The sequence below is a fragment of the Hyla sarda genome, chromosome 2 (assembly GCF_029499605.1).
Source record: "Hyla sarda isolate aHylSar1 chromosome 2, aHylSar1.hap1, whole genome shotgun sequence".
NCBI lineage: Eukaryota > Metazoa > Chordata > Amphibia > Anura > Hylidae > Hyla > Hyla sarda.
The window spans coordinates 95,913,215-95,933,900 of NC_079190.1; the positions used below are offsets into that span (position 1 = coordinate 95,913,215).

The 20,686-nt window shown below is 46.5% G+C and overlaps 1 protein-coding gene across 1 annotated transcript in view; it reads right to left on the reverse strand.

Moving 5' to 3' along the window:
• The window catches only part of LOC130358800 (uridylate-specific endoribonuclease D-like), a gene marked incomplete at its 5' end in the record, with an annotated part of 166,308 nt that extends 150,279 nt beyond the window's left edge, over window positions 1–16,029 (reverse strand). Inside the window, one exon of the mRNA XM_056562609.1 lies at window positions 16,020–16,029. Within this exon, the coding sequence (XP_056418584.1) occupies window positions 16,020–16,029 (10 nt within the window). The remainder of the gene's footprint in view (window positions 1–16,019) is intronic.
• Window positions 16,030–20,686: the final 4,657 nt, after the last annotated feature.

Below are 20,686 nucleotides of genomic sequence, written 5' to 3' on the forward strand. Positions count from 1 at the left end.
GGAACCACAGGGTCACGGCAAGGAGTACTGGGCACCGATTTAAGACAGTCCTTGTGACAAGAAGTACCCCAGTTCTTGATTTCTCCTGTGGACCAATCAAGGGTTGGGGAATGGCGTTGAAGCCACGGTAATCCAAGAAGAATTTCAGAAGTGCAGTTGGAGAGGACCAAAAATTCAATTTTTTCGTGATGAGGTCCGATGCACATTAGGATAGGTTCCGTGCGGTAACGCACGGTACAGTCCAATCTTTCATTGTTAACAGAATTGATGTAGAGGGGTCTGGCGAGACTGGTCACCGGGATGTTGAACCTGTTGATGAGAGAGGCCAAAATAAAATTTCCTGCAGATCCGGAATCCAAGAAGGCCGTAGCAGAGAAGGAGAAGGTAGAGGAAGATATCCGCACAGGCACAGTAAGGCGTGGAGAAGCAGAGTAGACATCAAGAACTGTCTCATCTTTGTGCGGAGTCAGCATACGTCTTTCCAGGCGGGGAGGACGGATAGGACAATCTTTCAAGAAGTGTTCGGTATCGGCACAGTACAGGCATAGTGTCACGATGCCGGCTGGCAGGTAGTGGATCCTCTGTGCCAGAGAGGGATTGGCGTGGACCGTGCTAGTGGATCGGTTCTAAGTCACTACTGGTTTTCACCAGAGCCCGCCGCAAAGCGGGATGGTCTTGCTGCGGCGGTAGTGACCAGGTCGTATCCACTAGCAACGGCTCAACCTTTCTGACTGCTGAAGATAGGCGCGGTACAAGGGAGTAGACAGAAGCAAGGTCGGACGTAGCAGAAGGTCGGGGCAGGCAGCAAGGATCGTAGTCGGGGGCAACGGCAGGAGGTCTGGAACACAGGCTAGGAACACACAAGGAAACGCTTTCACTGGCACAATGGCAACAAGATCCGGCGAGGGAGTGAAGGGGAAGTGAAGTATAAATAGGGAGTGCACAGGTGAACACACTAATTGGAACCACTGCGCCAATCAGCGGCGCAGTGGCCCTTTAAATCGCAGAGACCCGGCGCGCGCGCGCCCTAGGGAGCGGGGCCGCGCGCGCCGGGACAGGACAGACGGAGAGCGAGTCAGGTACGGGAGCCGGGGTGCGCATCGCGAGCGGGCGCTACCCGCATCGCGAATCGCATCCCGGCTGGAGACGGTATCGCAGCGCACCGGGTCAGTGGAGCTGCCCGGAGCGCTGCGGTAGCGAGAGAGAAGCGAGCGCTCCGGGGAGGAGCGGGGACCCGGAGCGCTCGGCGTAACAGTACCCCCCCCCCTTGGGTCTCCCCCTCTTCTTAGAGCCTGAGAACCTGAGGAGCAGACTTTTGTCTAGGATGTTGTCCTCAGGTTCCCAGGATCTCTCTTCAGGTCCACAGCCCTCCCAATCCACCAAAAAGAACTTTTTTCCTCTGATCGTCTTGGAGGCCAGTATCTCTTTCACCGAGAAGACGTCAGAAGAACCGGAGACAGGAGTGGGAGAAACTAACTTGGGAGAGAAACGGTTGATGATGAGTGGTTTAAGAAGAGAGACATGAAAGGCATTAGGAATACGGAGAGAAGGAGGAAGAAGAAGTTTGTAAGAGACAGGATTAATTTGGCACAAGACTTTGAAAGGACCAAGATAGCGTGGACCCAGTTTGTAACTGTGGACACGAAAGCGGACATATTTAGCGGAGAGCCATACCTTGTCTCCGGGAGCAAAAATGGGGGGAGCTCTTCTTTTCTTATCGGCAAACTTTTTCATGCGAGATGAAGCCTGTAAAAGAGAATCTTGGGTCTCTTTCCATATGATGGAAAGATCACGAGTCACTTCATCTACAGCGGGCAGACCAGAGGGCAAGGGAGTAGGGAGGGGGGGAAGAGGGTGACGGCCGTACACCACGAAAAATGGGGATTTGGAGGAAGATTCAGAGACTCTAAAGTTATACGAGAATTCGGCCCATGGTAGAAGATCTGCCCAATCATCCTGGCGGGAGGAAACAAAATGTCGTAAATAATCACCCAAGACCTGGTTAATTCTTTCCACTTGTCCATTGGATTGAGGATGATATGCAGAAGAAAAGTTTAATTTAATCTTGAGTTGTTCACAGAGAGCCCTCCAGAATCTTGACACGAATTGGACGCCTCTATCCGAGACTATCTGTGTGGGCAACCCGTGAAGACGAAAAATGTGTACAAAAAATTGTTTAGCCAACTGAGGCGCTGAAGGAAGACCAGGAAGAGGGATGAAATGTGCCATCTTGGAGAATCGATCAACGACCACCCAAACAACAGTGTTGCCACGGGATGGAGGTAGATCTGTAATAAAATCCATACCAATCAGAGACCAAGGCTGTTCGGGGACAGGCAGAGGATGAAGAAAACCAGCGGGCTTCTGGCGAGGAGTCTTATCCCGGGCACAGACAGTGCAGGCTCGCACAAAGTCCACGACATCCGTCTCCAGAGTCGGCCACCAATAGAAGCGAGAGATGAGTTGCACAGATTTCTTGATGCCTACATGACCTGCGAGATGGGAGGAGTGACCCCATTTGAGGATTTCGAGGCGTTGGCGTGAAGAGACGAAGGTCTTTCCTGGAGGAGTTTGCCTGATGGAGGCTGGAGAAGTGGAAATCAGGCAGTCAGGAGGAATGATGTGTAGCGGAGAGAGTTCAACTTCCGAGGCATCCGAGGAACGAGAGAGAGCATCGGCCCTAATGTTCTTATCGGCAGGCCGAAAGTGAATTTCAAAATTAAATCGGGCAAAGAACAGAGACCACCTGGCCTGGCGAGGATTCAGCCGTTGGGCAGACTGGAGATAGGAGAGGTTCTTGTGATCGGTGTAAATAATAACTGGAAATCTTGATCCCTCCAGCAGATGCCTCCATTCCTCAAGTGCTAATTTAATGGCTAGAAGCTCTCGATCCCCGATGGAGTAGTTTCTCTCCGCCGGAGAGAAGGTCCTAGAAAAAAACCCACAAGTAACAGCATGCCCGGAAGAATTTTTTTGTAGAAGGACCGCTCCAGCTCCTACAGAGGAGGCATCAACCTCCAATAGGAAGGGTTTAGAAGGGTCGGGTCTGGAGAGCACGGGAGCCGAAGAAAAGGCAGACTTGAGCCGTTTAAAGGCGTCTTCTGCTTGAGGAGGCCAAGACTTGGGATTGGCATTTTTTTTGGTTAAAGCCACGATAGGGGCCACAACGGTAGAAAAATGTGGAATAAATTGCCTGTAATAATTGGCGAACCCCAAAAAACGTTGGATAGCACGGAGTCCGGAGGGGCGTGGCCAATCTAAGACGGCAGAGAGTTTGTCTGGATCCATTTGTAGTCCCTGGCCAGAGACCAAGTATCCTAGGAAAGGAAGAGATTGGCATTCAAACAGACATTTCTCTATCTTGGCATAAAGTTGATTGTCACGAAGTCTCTGAAGAACCATACGGACATGCTGGCGGTGTTCTTCCAGATTGGCAGAAAAAATCAGGATATCGTCCAGATATACAACAACACAGGAGTATAAGAGATCACGAAAAATTTCATTAACAAAGTCTTGGAAGACGGCAGGGGCGTTGCACAGGCCAAAGGGCATGACCAGATACTCAAAGTGTCCATCTCTAGTGTTAAATGCCGTTTTCCATTCATCCCCCTCTCTGATGCGGATGAGATTATAAGCACCTCTTAAGTCCAGTTTAGTAAAGATGTGGGCACCTTGGAGGCGATCAAAGAGTTCAGAGATGAGGGGTAGGGGGTAGCGGTTCTTTACCGTGATTTTATTAAGACCGCGGTAGTCAATGCAAGGACGTAGAGAGCCATCTTTTTTGGACACAAAGAAAAATCCGGCTCCGGCAGGAGAGGAGGATTTACGGATAAAGCCTTTTTTTAAATTTTCCTGGATGTACTCCGACATAGCAAGAGTCTCTGGGGCGGACAGAGGATAGATTCTGCCCCGGGGTGGAGTAGTGCCCGGGAGGAGGTCAATAGGACAATCATAAGGCCTGTGAGGAGGTAGAGTCTCAGCTTGTTTTTTGCAAAAAACATCCGCAAAGTCCATATAGGCCTTAGGGAGACCGGTTACAGGGGGAACCACAGAGTCACGGTAAGGGGTACTGGGAACCGGCTTTAGGCAGTCCTTGAAACAAGAGGGCCCCCAACTCTTGATCTCCCCAGTGGACCAATCCAGGGTTGGGGAATGGAGTTGAAGCCAGGGTAGTCCAAGGAGGATTTCGGAAGTGCAATTGGGGAGGACCAAAAATTCAATCTTCTCGTGATGAGGTCCGATGCACATTAGAAGGGGCTCCGTGCGGAAACGTATGGTACAGTCCAATCTTTCATTGTTTACACAATTGATGTAGAGGGGTCTGGCGAGACTGGTCACTGGGATGTTGAACCTGTTGACGAGAGAGGCCAAAATAAAATTTCCTGCAGATCCGGAATCCAAGAAGGCCATAGTAGAGAAGGATAAGGCAGAGGCAGATATCCGCACAGGCACAGTAAGACGTGGAGAAGCAGAGTAGACATCAAGGACTGTCTCACCTTTGTGCGGAGTCAGCGTACGTCTTTCCAGGCGGGGAGGACGGATAGGACAATCCTTCAGGAAGTGTTCGGTACTGGCACAGTACAGGCAGAGATTCTCCATGCGGCGTCGTGTCCTCTCTTGAGGTGTCAGGCGAGACCGGTCGACCTGCATAGCCTCCACGGCGGGAGGCACAGGAACGGATTGCAGGGGACCAGAGGAGAGAGGAGCCGGGGAGAAAAAACGCCTTGTGCGAACAAAGTCCATATCCTGGCGGAGCTCCTGACGCCTTTCGGAAAAACGCATGTCAATGCGAGTGGCAAGATGGATGAGTTCATGTAGGTTAGCAGGGATTTCTCGTGCGGCCAGAACATCTTTAATGTTGCTGGATAGGCCTTTTTTAAAGGTCGCGCAGAGGGCCTCATTATTCCAGGATAATTCTGAAGCAAGAGTACGGAATTGTACGGCGTACTCGCCAACGGAAGAATTACCCTGGACCAGGTTCAACAGGGCAGTCTCAGCAGAAGAGGCTCGGGCAGGTTCCTCAAAGACACTTCGAATTTCCGAGAAGAAGGAGTGTATAGAGGCAGTGACGGGGTCATTGCGGTCCCAGAGCGGTGTGGCCCATGACAGAGCTTTTCCAGACAGAAGGCTGACTACGAAAGCCACCTTAGACCTTTCAGTAGGAAACTGGTCCGACATCATCTCCAAGTGCAGGGAACATTGGGAAAGAAAGCCACGGCAGAATTTAGAGTCCCCATCAAATTTATCCGGCAAGGATAGTCGTAGACCAGAAGCGGCCACTCGCTGCGGAGGAGGTGCAGGAGCTGGCGGAGGAGATGATTGCTGAAGCTGTGGTAGTAGCTGCTGTAGCATCACGGTCAGTTGAGACAGCTGTTGGCCTTGTTGCGCTATCTGTTGTGACTGCTGGGCGACCACCGTGGTGAGGTCGGCGACAACTGGCAGAGGAACTTCAGCGGGATCCATGGCCGGATCTACTGTCACGATGCCGGCTGGCAGGTAGTGGATCCTCTGTGCCAGAGAGGGATTGGCGTGGACCGTGCTAGTGGATCGGTTCTAAGTCACTACTGGTTTTCACCAGAGCCCGCCGCAAAGCGGGATGGTCTTGCTGCGGCGGTAGTGACCAGGTCGTATCCACTAGCAACGGCTCAACCTTTCTGACTGCTGAAGATAGGCGCGGTACAAGGGAGTAGACAGAAGCAAGGTCGGACGTAGCAGAAGGTCGGGGCAGGCAGCAAGGATCGTAGTCGGGGGCAACGGCAGGAGGTCTGGAACACAGGCTAGGAACACACAAGGAAACGCTTTCGCTGGCACAATGGCAACAAGATCCGGCGAGGGAGTGAAGGGGAAGTGAAGTATAAATAGGGAGTGCACAGGTGAACACACTAATTGGAACCACTGCGCCAATCAGCGGCGCAGTGGCCCTTTAAATCGCAGAGACCCGGCGCGCGCGCGCCCTAGGGAGCGGGGCCGCGCGCGCCGGGACAGGACAGACGGAGAGCGAGTCAGGTACGGGAGCCGGGGTGCGCATCGCGAGCGGGCGCTACCCGCATCGCGAATCGCATCCCGGCTGGAGACGGTATCGCAGCGCACCGGGTCAGTGGAGCTGCCCGGAGCGCTGCGGTAGCGAGAGAGAAGCGAGCGCTCCGGGGAGGAGCGGGGACCCGGAGCGCTCGGCGTAACACATAGGTTCTCCATGCGGCGTCGTGTCCTCTCTTGAGGTGTCAAGCGAGACCGGTCAACTTGCATAGCCTCCACGGCGGGAGGCACAGGAACGGATTGCAGAGGACCAGAGGAGAGAGGAGCCGGGGAGAGAAACCGCCTCGTGCGAACAAAGTCCATATCCTGGCGGAGCTCCTGACACCTTTCGGAAAAACGCATGTCAATGCGGGTGGCAAGATGAATAAGTTCATGCAGGTTAGCAGGAATTTCTCGTGCGGCCAGCACATCTTTAATGTTGCTGGATAGGCCTTTTTTAAAGGTCGCGCAGAGGGCCTCATTATTCCAGGATAATTCGGAGGCAAGAGTACGGAATTGGATGGCGTACTCGCCAACAGAAGAATTACCCTGGACCAGGTTCAGCAGGGCAGTCTCAGCAGAAGAGGCTCGGGCAGGTTCCTCAAAGACACTTCGGATCTCCGTGAAGAAGGAGTGTACAGAGGCAGCGGTGTGGCCCATGACAGAGCTTTCCCAGACAGAAGGCTGACTACGAAAGCCACCTTAGACCTTTCAGTTGGAAACTGGTCCGACATCATCTCCAAGTGCAGGGAACATGCGAAAGAAAGCCACGGCAAAACTTAGAGTCCCCATCAAATTTATCCGGCAAGGATAATCGTAAGTCGGAAGCGGCCACTCGCTGCGGAGGAGGTGCAGGAGCTGGCGGAGGAGATTGTTGCTGGAGCTGTGGTAATAGCTGCTGTAGCATCACGGTCAGTTGAGACAGCTGGTGACCTTGTTGCGCTATCTGTTGCGACTGCAGGGCGACCACCGTGGTGAGGTCGGCGACAACTGGCAGTGGGACTTCAGCGGGATCCATGGCCGGATCTACTGTCACGACTCGGCTGGCTGTAGGTGGATCCTCTGTGCTAGAGAGGGATTGGCGTGGACCGTGCTGGTGGACCGGTTCTAAGTTGCTACTGGTATTCACCAGAGCCCGCCGCAAAGCGGGATGGTCTTGCAGCGGCGGTAGCAACCAGGTCGTATCCACCAGCAACGGCTCAACCTCTCTGACTGCTGAAGATAGGCGCGGTACAAGGGAGAAGACAAGAGCAAGGTCGGACGTAGCAGAAGGTCAGGGCAGGCAGCAAGGATCGTAGTCAGGGGCAACGGCAGGAGGTCTGGAACACAGGCTAGGAACACACAAGGGAACGCTTTCACTGGCACAATGGCAACAAGATCCGGCGAGGGAGTGCAGGGGAAGTGAGGTATAAGTAGGGAGTGCACAGGTGAGAATACTGATTAGGCCTGCTGCGCCAATCAGTGGCGCAGCGGGCCTTTAAATGGCAGAGACCCGGCGCGCCCTAAGGAGCGGGGCCGCACGCGCCGGGACAACACAGACGGGGAACGGGTCAGGTACGGGAGCCGAGATGCGCATCGCGAGCGGGCGCGTCCCGCATCGCGAATCGCATCCCGGCTGGGAGTAATATCGCAGCGCACCCGGTCAGCAGGTCTGACCGGGGCGCTGCGAATGAGAGAACGCTGCGAGCGCTCCGGGGAGGAGCGGGGACCCGGAGCGCTCGGCGTAACAGGGATTGTGAAGCCCTATTGTCTCTTCTTGCTGCTGCCAATTCCAGGCTGTGTCATTCTGCCAGATTTTGGTCTCCTCATGCTGCTGCCACCTCTAGGCTCTGTCATTGTGCCGCCATGTGACTCATTGTTAGATTGTTTTTTTTTGGGTCATACAGTATTAGTTGAAAGTAAAGACCGGGACATTAAACTTGGGAATCTAATATAAATCTTAAATTTTGATAAAAGAAAAATCTATGTAATCTTTTCAAGACTGAGGCCCTATGTTTGTCGATATCATATATTACCTGTGGAATTATCAAAAGAATACAATGTAACAGCTTGGGGCATTGAGTCAGAAAATGCTGTGGGCCAGAATGTGGACTGTGGTTGTGACTTGTATTAACCTAAAGAGACCTGGCTTAAATAACTCAACAACAAAAAGATTTTAAATAAAAGGGATATTTATTAGTACATACTGTAAATAAACAAAGATACCTAAGAAAAATCACTGTGCGACGCGACCAGCCTAAGCAATAAGGAGGGGTGGGTGCCAGGCTAAACAGTTTTGGTGCCGAGGCTCAGGCCTCCTAGAAGCAGTATATTTAAACTGCTCAATGACTTTGTTATATGCCCGTGATTTTTGCCTACACTAACGTTTCCTGTACCTCATGCATTTTTTGAGCTGACTACTGCTTGTCACTTGACTCTGCCTTTGACTGCTGACCTTGTACTTTGCAGCTCTCTGGGTTTGACCCTTGCTTGTCCTGATTTGAACGGCAGAAAAAGATAAAAATAATGGAGCACTCACCTACTGTTCCTCATCCATTGTTTATTCCAACAAAATAAATTGTGTGGAGTACAATGGAGGTGCAGGGGATCAGATGATGCGTAGGAGAACATAAACACTTCGACCAAATAGGTAGGGACAGTGGTTCGGGTGAGCTCTAGTCTGCACTGATCCCAGCCGGACATGACATCCTCATAGATGGTATGCTTACATGGGCATGGGTCTAAGACAATGTGATTTTATGGATGTTTTTTTCTCATTATGTCTCTCCTAGTTGAGGTATACCAATGATGAAAATTACAGGCCTCTCTCATCTTTTTAAGTGAGAGAACTTGCACAATTGGTGGCTGACTAAATACTTTTTTGCCCCACTGTAAATGTGTTGACTCTTAAAATATAATGTTAATGTTTCCCTACAGTGAATGGCATAAACAAAACCCTCAAAAATTAGCTAAATTGCGGTTTTCTTTTCATTTCCCTCTATGGTTTTGCCATTCCTGTATGGTTTTGCAATACATTTTATGGCAAAAAGAGTGATGTAATTACAAAGTACAATTGGTCACACAAAAAAAAGGACTCATATGGGTCTGTGGTTGGAAATATAAAAATAGAAGGCAAAGAGGAAAAACCGAAAATGCAAAACACCTCGACGTACGTCTCGTAGAAGGATCTCCTGACAAAGTGGTGTTTCACGAAACATACGTGAAGGTGTTTGGCAGGGGTTCCCCCATTGCATGGAGGATGTTTATCACAGATATTTCATGTTGGAAATATGATTTTTTTTCATAATGGCATATATTGTGATGAAAAACAGATTCCTTAAAACCGCACTAAACTGTATCAAAACGTGTGTACAAATTTTAACCCATATACGGTTAAAAAATATATACGGTTTGAAAGACGATGCCCGGTTGCATCTGTTTTGTAAGAAAAAAAGTATAAGTTTTTAACTTTTCACTCCATTATGAATAAAGTTTCACTTGTTTGATTGAAATATTTCAAGAAAAAAACTGTGCAAAGTCAAAAACCGTATGGTGAAAACCGTATGGGACCGTTCGCACATAGGGTTCTCTACGATTCCCATTGACTCCCATGTTAAAAAAACGTATACGGTTTCAATATGTTTATTCGCCAGGACCAAAAACCATAGTAGGCTTCTAAGATGTCTGATCGCGGGGGTCCCGCTGCTGGGGAACCCCACAATCTCTCCTGCAGCACCCCTGTTCACCAGTTGCACGGAACAAAGAACGCTCCATGGCTGATGACGAGCGATACAGGGGCCGGAGTATTGTGATGTCACAGCCCCGCCCCCTCATGACATCACACTCCATCCCCTCAATGCAAGCCTATGGGAAGGGGTGTGACTGCTGCCACTCGCCCTCCCATAGGCTTGCATTGAGGGGCGGAGTGCAACATCGAGATGGGGCGGGGCGGCAGTCACGCTGACGTCACGATACTCCGGCTCCTGTATCGCCCGTCATCAGCCACGGAGCGAACGATACTAGCATATTGTTACATACTACCCTTCTAAATTTAGTGTTAGTGCTAAGCAGTTAATATGATTTATTCTGCTCTACCGGGTAGGAGAGTACCTAGTAGTGGAAGGGGGGAGGGATTTGGTTTTTTTTTTGTATTTGTTTTTTATTTTACATATATATTTTTTTATTACACCTTCTTAATGAATTTGAGTAATTTTTTATATTTGTTGTTGTAGATGTTTTAGTGGGAAGGGTGCTCTGCAGCAGTTTTGTTTTCTACCTGGGATTGAGAAAATATAATTGGCCTATGGTTGTTTCAGTGCTTGTTTTTTTTTGTCTATATTTTTTATCATCATTAGTACTCGTAAAGACAGATGACATTATCGATAGTTGTAACGTAAGAGGAATGTCAGATGGTAATAAACGTAATGGAATTTTTTGTTTGCTTAAATTTCAGCCAGCTATTTTCTGTTTGCAGGAGATGCATGTAACTCTTGATTGTCTGCATATCTTTCAGAACTCAAAAATCCAGGCTGCCTACCATTCCACATATACTAATTATTCAAGGGGCTTGAGTATTTTGGTCCATCGGAATGTTCCTTATGAGTTCCTTGGATGAGCATTCAGACAATCAGGAAGATATACCGTATAAGCCGAGTTTTTCAGCACGATTTTTCGTGCTGAAAACGCCCCCCCTCGGCTTATACTTGAGTGAACTCTCCGTCTGTCAATCCCTTCTCAGTGGTCTTCAACCTGCGGTCCTCCAGATGTTGCTAAACTACAACTCCCAGCATGCTGGCAGTTGTAGTTTAGAAACCTCTGGAGGTCCGCAGGTTGAAGACCACTGCGGCCTTCGTCATCATCCAGACTCCCCCTTTAGTTTTCTACTCACCTCCCCTCGGTGGGAAGGAAGGGTGAGCTGGTCCAGGCCATCTATGCTGCAGGGACCGTCCGGTGGGGAGGGTTAGTCGTTCCGGGCTGTCCACTTTCACCGGGGGGGGCCCTCTTCTCCACGCTCCAGGCCTGCCCGGGACTAGTGACGTTGCCTTGACGACGACGCACAGGGAAGCGCATGAACGTCCCTGTGCGTCGTCGTCAAGGCAACGTCACTAGTCCGGGGCCGGAGCAGAGAAGAGGGCCCCCCCTGGTGAAAATGGACAGCCCGGAACGACTAACCCTCCCCACCGGACGTTTCCTGCAGCATATATGGCCCGGACCAGCTCACCCTTCCTTCCCACCGAGGGGAGGTGAGTAGAAAACTAAAGGGGGAGTCTGGATGATGACGAAGGCCATAGTGGTCTTCAACCTGCGGACCACCAGAGATTTCAAAACTACAACTCCCAGCATGCCCGGACAGCCGATGGCTGTCCGGGCATGCTGGGAGTTGTAGTTTTGCAACATCTGGAGGTCCGCAGGTTGAAGACCACTGATGAAGGGATTGACAGGCGGTGATGATGAAGAGGGGGGGGGATGATGACAGGGGTCTGGATGATGACCTGGGAGGAGGATGTATTTCCCACCCTAGGCTTATAGTCGAGTCATTAACTTTTCCTGAGTTTTTGGGGTGAAATTAGGGGCCTCAGCTTATATTCTGGTCGGCTTATACTCGAGTATATACGGTATATGTCTTTTATGTACTATACATAAAGTAAAAATTTTATTATTAATATTTATATCCCTCCACCTTATGCTCCATTAATCATTCATAAAGTGTTAGCAGTTTTTTTGTTGTATCCAGATGTACCAATATTAATGATTGGAGATTTTAATAATGTGGGAATTTGGGCCTGGACACAGGTTCTCCTAATCAAGTTATCGGGCAGTCTAAAATAACACCATTTGAAGTCTTGTTAGAAGAGGTTGGATTAATAGGTCTATGGAGAAGCAGATAACCACAGGCAAGACAGATTTCCTGTAAGGCTAAGTTTCCACTTGTTTTTTTTCTGTCAGTTTTTGGATATCTGCCACTGCGGTTTTTGAGCCAAAGCCAGAAGTGTATTCAAAAGGAATAGGACATATAAAGGTAGAACTTACACTTCTCCTCCCTTATGGATCCACTTCAGATTTTGGCTCAAAAACTGCAGTGGCAGTTTTCCAAAAACTGCCAGAAAAAAAAAAACAAGTGGAAACTTAGCCTTACTCTTCAACCTTTGCTTCACTGTCTCGAATAGATCTAGCGTTGGGAAATGTGTTGTTACTCCCCTTCATAAGGAAAGTCTAAAATAATATTAGGGCAATGTCGGATCAATCCCCATTATATATACAATTCTCCTGTCAATCGGACGGCCCCAAAACTAGTATGTGAGAATTAAACCCCCACTGGTTATCTATATTAGGGGAAGATGCTAACCTAGAAGCTCAAATTTCGGAATACTTTTTATATAATGATAATAGTAAGTATATGAGCTATGTTTGGGAGGCTATGAAGGCATTCTTCAGGGAGATATTGAAAGCTAAAATGTCTTCTACTATGGATATGTTAAATGATGAGGTATGGAACTTGGAAGCTAGGTTTGTGGACGATCCTTCTGAACAGATAGGAGGCAAGCTCCGAACTGCACATCATTTTTTACGCATCCATCTGCTGGAAGACGCTAACAATGGGAGGGAAGTTAATGCAGAAACATGTTTTTTATGCAGAAGGGAAATCAGTGGGGCATATGTTGTCTAATATTGCTAGAGCCCAGGACCCTCCTGCTTAGAGATGAATGTGGTTGTATTGTAAACTCTAACTCTGATATTCTCAAGGTCTTAGAAAAATTCTATTCCTCACTTTATGAGTCTAGTTTCTGTTCATCTGCTGAGGAAAAATTTAAATTCTTGAAAGAGGCAAGATTACCTGAATTTTCTAGAGATGGCAGCAAATTTTTAGAAGGCCCCTTGACTTTGGAGGAGCTAGAAAATGCGGTAATATCAACATCTAATAATAAAGCGCTTACGGTGGATGGCCTACCTTCAAAAATCTACAAAAAATTTGGTGAGGTACCATTACCTAGATGTTAGACGTCTTTAAATGGGCACTGTCAGATATAAAAACTTTTGATATGTTGTAAAGCATGCAAAACCAATAGGTTTTGCTATTGCTTTCATTAGAAATTTTTCAGTATTTCATACTGAAAAAGCCAGTCACAGAACTGCCCCCCTGCCTCGTGGGATGCATTCCAGTCCTGCTGTGTACACTGCTGTGTCACTACGTCATGGAACTGTCAAGGATGCCTTGCAGTGAGGCCTTAAACTGTGAGTGACTACCGCTGTGCTATTTTGCTGAGTGTCGACATAAGCAAATTCCCACCAATATTGGTATAAATCCCCTTCTCAGCACTGACTCCCAAGGACTTCTGCCGTTAATTAGAAAATCACATTCGTTTTTTACAATTGACAAAAAGGGGAGGTTAAAACTATTGGATCTAAATATCGTTTTATATGCTGATTGGTCATTTGAGCATGGCGTGGCATAGGTCACTCATGTTGCATCTTCTCTGTCTTGAGATTTTTCCATCCTTCCACAAGGCCCAATGTTTAGACTTCAACTGCTAACTTCTTGTATCTTGGCTCCATCCAAGGTTCTCATCCTAATTACAGGCAAAGAGCAAGCTAAAATGTTTTGAATTAAGGAAAACAAAGTTCTTCTGCAATATTTTAGCAAGAGTATATAGCATTTAGCAAAGGCATTTGAGTATAGATATAGCGATCAATATATCAGAATATTATAGACCCAACAGACCCACTTCATGATTGACAGCAAGCTGCTCTGCTCTCAGCTCCATCACTGCCTGTGTTTACTTGTCTGCCGTGTGAAGAGAAGGGGAGGGGGAGGGCCAGGAACACACTGCAGCTGGGCTCTCACTGACTGTCTGCTCATGTGAAGAGAAGGGGGAGAGGGGCAGAAACACACTGCAGCCTGTTAATAGAGGATTTATTTGTTTAAAAAGTAAGTGTCCCTGTATGTATGTGTATGTATGTGTGGATATATATGTATGTGTGTATATCAGTGAATATATGAAGTGAATGTGTGTGTGTGTGTGTGTGTGTGTGATACAGAGGGACTACAATCATATGCCTCCAGCTGTTGCAAAACTACAACTCAAAAGGATGTGTGGGCATGCTGGGAGCTGTAGTTTTGCCAAAGCTGTAGGCACACAGCTTGTGTGTGTGTGTGTGTGTGTTTGTGAATAGCATAAAACCAGAAAGGAAAGGGTTACTGCTCCCAGAGCTGAGAGAGGGAGGGGGAGTGGTTATCACAGAAAAGGACCCACCCCCTGCCTGTAAATGAAAAGTACTTTCACTTTGCAATCACTCCAAGTAAATAAAGTGAATTCTAAGAAAAATATTGGGCATAGGCACATAAAGATTATATGTTCATGATCAGGATGAGATACTGAGCAACATATAACAGTTTTTTTTTTTTTGGGTGATCTGACCGGTACGCTTTAATAGAGCCCTAGAAGTTGGGATACTAACTCCTCAATGCGGGAGGCAATTATCGTAGTTATTCTTAAAAAAAGGATCCTCAATTTACTGATTCCTATAGGCCCATCTCACTATTATCTTGTAATGTTAAATTCTTGGCAAAGATTCTGACGGCAAGGTTAAATAAGGTGATTACATCAATAATTCACACAGATCAATCAGGTTTTATTTCATCAAGATCTATGTCCACGAATATTCGACGATTAGTTTTAAGTTTACAAATCCATCCGGACTCCACCGAATATAGGGCCATTTTCTCATAAAGCGTTTGATTGTGTGGAATGGTCCTATCTTTGGCTGACTCTGGAGGAGATGGGATTTGGGCCCAGATTTGTAACCAGGGTTCAATTATTATATGAAAAACCTAAGTTAGGACCAATGGTGTGATGTCTAATAGCTTTACATTATATCGTGGCTCTAGACAGGGGTGCCCATTGTCCCCATTATTAATTGCAATAGCTATGGAACCCTTAGCGGCAGTATGGCCAGTACGCAAATAAAATTGCCCTATACACAGACGATGCTTTGTTATTTTTAAATGATACAGATACATTTATAAGTAAACTCAACCAATGAGGCGTAGATAGTATAAAATATAACTTTTGCTAAATACTTATAAAATTAGCGACAATGACAGTGTAATATACAAATAAAATTATTTGGACAATATATACAAGTGAATGAACCTCAGCAATGCTGCATAAGCAGATAATGGCAATTGATATCAGCAGACTGGCTGACTAATGGGAGGGAATATGGATACAGGTGAGTACCCTATACATTAAATTTCCCTACCTAGTCTTAACCTTTGCCCTCACTTCTATAAGTCTGGATAGGGAAAGGGTATGCAGTAGCCACTCTCAGGTAGTAATCAAGTGGTATTCTCATGTACAAATGTTCTCATGCTCCATATTCCTATGCGTTTCTCCCATATATTTCAGATGGGTTCATTTCATCAGGGTTGAAGGAGAAATTAAGAACATATTACAGATTATACAAAAAATTATGAAATGTACTTGAGATGAAGAAAAGAAAGTAATACCAAGTGTTGATAAGACAGTCACTGTCGGTCATAGTCAAAGACGGTCATGATTAATCATCAGCAGTCATATTGAGATGTAAGTGTAGAAAGGGGGTTTGATAGTAACATCCAATTCACTGTCACACAAATATTAGAGGTAGATATATGCACAGGATTATATAGCACATTATATTCAGCAGTATCTGATAATCTGCTCGCTTGTTCGTTGTAATAAAGATGTCAGTAGACAGATGCCGTAGTACTTATGCATCAACAGTGGTGTCCTAAAAAAAATTAGGAAAATACCATTCAGTTTACTGATAGCATACATGTAGTAATTATAAAAAAAACTATAAAAAGATGTATAGGTCTCTACCTTATTTATTGGATTAAACAGGACAGATGAATTAGCTGGAGACAGTAATAAGATGATACCCCAAATTTAGACAGCTGTATAAAAACTATGAAAGTGTTAATTAGGTACATACTTCAGCCCCTCACAGTACACAGTGAAACACTCATTTGGTGATGTTCTTACCAGACTTATGTATTCACAAGATGAATCTTAAGGATATGCTGCATGATCCCCTTAGAGATGATGCCGACAGGCCCAGCAGATATCTGATTGTGGGGAACAGTTAGGATAAAAGAAAAGGGGGATAGTCTTAATTATTTCTTATGTTATTGGATAATAAGGCTGACCAAATTCAGGTGAATGAAGAGGTCACCATAAAGTTTGTAAGCCATATTAAATACTTAGGTATTGAGATTACCCCCACATATTTCTGCTTTTGTAAAGCTGAATCTTATTCCATTCTTGAACGGGTTTAAGCGGAAGGTGGTGGCCTGTGGAAGTTCCCTCTATCAGTTATAGGTCAAGTTAATCTTATTAAGGGTGGGTTCACACTACGTTTTCTCCCATACGGGAGTGCATACGGCAGGGGGGAGCTAAAATCCCGTGCTCCCGTATGTCACCGTATGCGCTCCCGTATGTCATTCATTTCAATGAGCCGGCCGGAGTGAAACGTTCGGTTCGGTCCGGTCGGCTCATTTTTGCGCCGTATGCGCTTTTACAACCGGACCTAAAACCGTGGTTGACCACAGTTTTAGGTCCGGTTGTAAAAGCGCATACGGCGCAAAAATGAGCCGACCGGACCGAACGTTTCACTCCGGCCGGCTCATTGAAATGAATGACATACGGGAGCGCATACGGTGACATACGGGAGCGCAAGATTTTAGCTCCCCCCTGCCGTATGCGTTCCCGTATTGGAGAAAACGTAGTGTGAACCCAGCCTAAGATGGTTTATATGCCTCAACTTGTGTACAGATTGCATAATTCACCCATTTGGATTTCACCCAACTTTTTCCAATGGATCAATACTCAATTCAGGGAATTAATATGGAACGGACGGAAGCCAAAGCTTAAACTAGAAAATAGGCAGAGACCTAAAGATGAGGGTGGGTTTGCATTGCCCAATCCCTGGCTATATTTTCTAGCTTCTCATAGTGAACATATGGTGGAATAGAGTGGAGATGACCAAGAGAGTAGTATAATATCAATGATATCTCACTCTTTTTACCATAATTGTCTTTTGACTCTATCAGAAAGGGGGGATTTCTCAGGGAAAAAAGTTGCGTTTCTCATAAAGTTTGGAATAAAGTAAAACAAATTACAAAGGTGGGGAAGTGTTACAGAATAAACTCCATTGTGGGATAACCCCGTACTAGCGGAATTTGGGAAATTAGCAGGTTTTTATGTGTGGAAAAAGGTGGTGGTTTTGAGAGTAAAGAATCTATTTAATAATGGGATTTTTAGGATTTTCAGCAGGAATATCAAATTTCATGGCAAAAAATTTTCTACAGGTGAGACATGCTGCCTCAGCTCAACAAAAGGTGGTCTCCTTGCAGGTTATAAATGACATTGCACTGGACTTGATAGTAAAATATAAATGTTCCACAGGGTTTAATTCCAAGTTGAATAGACTTTTAATTATCAGTTTTCTGATTTCTGGCAACAAGAGCTAGAGATAGATGACAGACCGTACATGCTGGGAGTTGTAGTTTTGAAACAGCTGGAGGCACACTGGTTGTGAAATATTGAGTTAAGTAACAACCAGTGTGCCTCCAGCTGTTGCATAACTACAATCCCCAGCATGCAAGGACAGAGTTGTAGTTTTGCAACAGCTGGAGGTTTGCCCCCCCCCCATGTGAGCTCAAACTCCCAGCGGAAAACTCGCTGTGAACCCCCGCCGTGTGAATGTACCCTAAAAACACATACCCCTACACAGTTAGCTTAGAGACCACTGTATAGTGATCTCCAAACTGTGCTCTTCCAGATGTTGCAAAACTACAACTCCCAGCATGCTGAGACTGTCCAGCCCTGCTGGGAGTTATAGTTCTGCAACATCTGAAGGGCCAGATGTTAAAGAACTACAACTCCCAGCATTCCTGAACTGTCTGGGCATGCTGAGAGTTGTAGTTTTGCAACATCTGGAAGGACACAGTTTGGAGACCACTGCACAATGGTCTCCAAACTGTGGCCCTCCAGATGTTGCAAAACTACAACTCCAAGCATGCCAAGACAGCCAAAGGCTGTCTGGGCATGCTGGGAGTTGTAGTTTTGAAACTCCTAGAAGCTGCAGTGAAGATCAAGGCGATCTTCACTGCAGCATCTGACACCGCAGCAGCACCACTTGCCTGCTGCCGGTCCTGGTCCCCGCGTGACTGCTGCCGGTCCCCGCCGCATCAACGGCCCCCACTCTGCCCCGACATCCAGGGGAGGGCAGAGTGGGGGAAATAAATATTCCCCCCGCCCCGCGATTTGCCGATCAGTCCGCCGATCGGCCAATAGCAGGGGATAGGAGGAGGTGGCACCTCTCTCCTATCCCTTAGGATGATCGGGGCTGTCACTGACAGCTCCGATCATCACTATTTTCCGGGCGATCGGGTCATCAGAGACCTGATCAGCCAGAAATTGAGCAAATCGGCGATTTGCGCCGATCTCCGACAAGGGGGGGTCTCAGGGTCCCCCTTGCACTTGCACGGGATGCCTGCTGAATGATTTCAGCAGGCATCCCGGTCCAATCCCCGTCCGGTGAGCGGTGAAGACCAGAAATGCTCAGGGTGTACAGGTACGCCCTGAGTCCTTAAGGATCGGGCATGCAGGGCGTATGCATACGCCCTGCGTCACCAAGAGGTTAAAGGGGTTATCCAGGAAAAAACAATTTTTTATATATCAACTGGCTTCAGAAAGTTAAAGAGATTTGTAAATTACTTCTATTAAAAACTCTTAATCCTTTCAATACTTATGAGCTGCTGAAGTTGAATTGTTCTTTTCTGTCTAAGTGCTCTCTGATGACGACACCTGTCTTGGGAACTGTCCAGAGTAGAAGCAAATCCCCATAGCAAACCTCTTCTACTCTGTTCAGTTCCCGAGACAAGCAGAGATGTCAGCAGAGAGCACTGTTGCCAGACAGAAAAGAACAATTCAACTTCAGCAGCTGATAATTATTGGAAGGAGTAAGATTTTTTAATAGAAGTAATTTACAAATCTGTTTAACTTTCTGGAGCCAGTTGATTTATGGGAAAAAAACATTTTTTTTCCCCTGGAATACCCCTTTAAGGTGAAAATGGGCTTGGTCCTTAACCCCTTAAGGATCTGGGGTTTTTCCGTTTTTGCATTTTCGTTTTTTGCTCCTTGCCTTTGAAAAATCATAACTCTTTCAATTTTGCACCTAAAAATCCATATGATGGCTTATTTTTGCGCCACCAATTCTACTTTGTAATGACGTCAGTCATTTTGCCCAAACATCTACGGTGAAACAAAAAAAAAATCATTGTGCGACAAAATTGAAAAAAAAACGCCGTTTTGTAAATTTTGGGGGCTTCCGTTTCTACGTAGTACATTTTTTGGTAAAAATGACACCTTATCTTTATTCTGTAGATCCATACGATTAAAATGATCCCCTACTTATATAGGTTTGATTTTGTCGGACTTCTGGAAAAAATCATAACTACATGCGGGAAAATTAATATGTTTAAAATTGTCATCTTCTGACCCCTATAACTTTTTTATTTTTCCGTGTATGGGGCGGTATGAGGGCTCATTTTTTGCGCTGTGATCTGAGGTTTTAACGGTACCATTTTTGCATTGATAGGACTTATTGATCGCTTTTTATTCCTTTTTAAAGGATATAAAAAGTGACCATAAATGCACTATTTTGGACTTTGGAATTTTTTTGCACGCACGCCATTGACCGAGCGGTTTAATTAATGATATTTCCGCATGCGGTGATACCATATATGTTTATTTTTATTTACACTGTGTTTTTTTTATGGGAAAAGGGGGGGGATTCAAACTTTTAATAGGGGAGGAGTTAAATGATATTCATTAGCTTTTTTTTTTTCACTTTTTTTTTGCAGTGTTATAGCTCCCATAGGGACCTATAACACTGCACACACTGATCTTTATAATTGATCACTGGTTTCTCATAGGAAACCAGTGATCGACGATTCTGCCGCATGACTGCTCATGCCTGGATCTCAGGCACTGAGCAGTCATTCGGCGATCGGACAGCGAGGAGGCAGGTAGGGGCCCTCCCGCTGTCCTGTAAGCTGTTCGGGATGCCGCGGCTATCCCGAACAGCCTACTGAGTTAACCGGCAACTTTCGCTTTCGGTTTTAGCGCTGCGCGCTATTAGAGGCGGGTCCCGGCTTCACTATGATGCGGGGCCCGCCGTGATATGATGCGGGGTTACCGTGTAACCCCGCGTTACATCAGGAGAGCAGGACCAAGGATGTACCGGTACGTCCTTGGTCCTTAAGGGGTTAAGGGGTTATATTATAATAGTTTGGACATTTACACCTGCGCGGATTCCACATATTTTTTAAAATGTTTCTTTTTTTGTAAAATAGGAAAATAAGGGGGAGAGTTACATAATTTTAGAAACTTTATTTTTATTTTACTCCTCCTAATTCCCCATAGGGGACTTTTATATGCTATCATTAGATTGCATTCATTGTACTATGCTGTGCCTACAGCATAGCCAGGCTAGATCAGTGGATCGCTGATCACACTATATAATGCTAAGTCAGGCTACATGATTGGATTGGCAATTGGCGGCAGGTAAGGGGAGCCTGCTCTGCCATTTTAGCTCATGGAACTCCCATGATCATGTTGCGGGGTACCGTGAGCTCCCCTGGGCT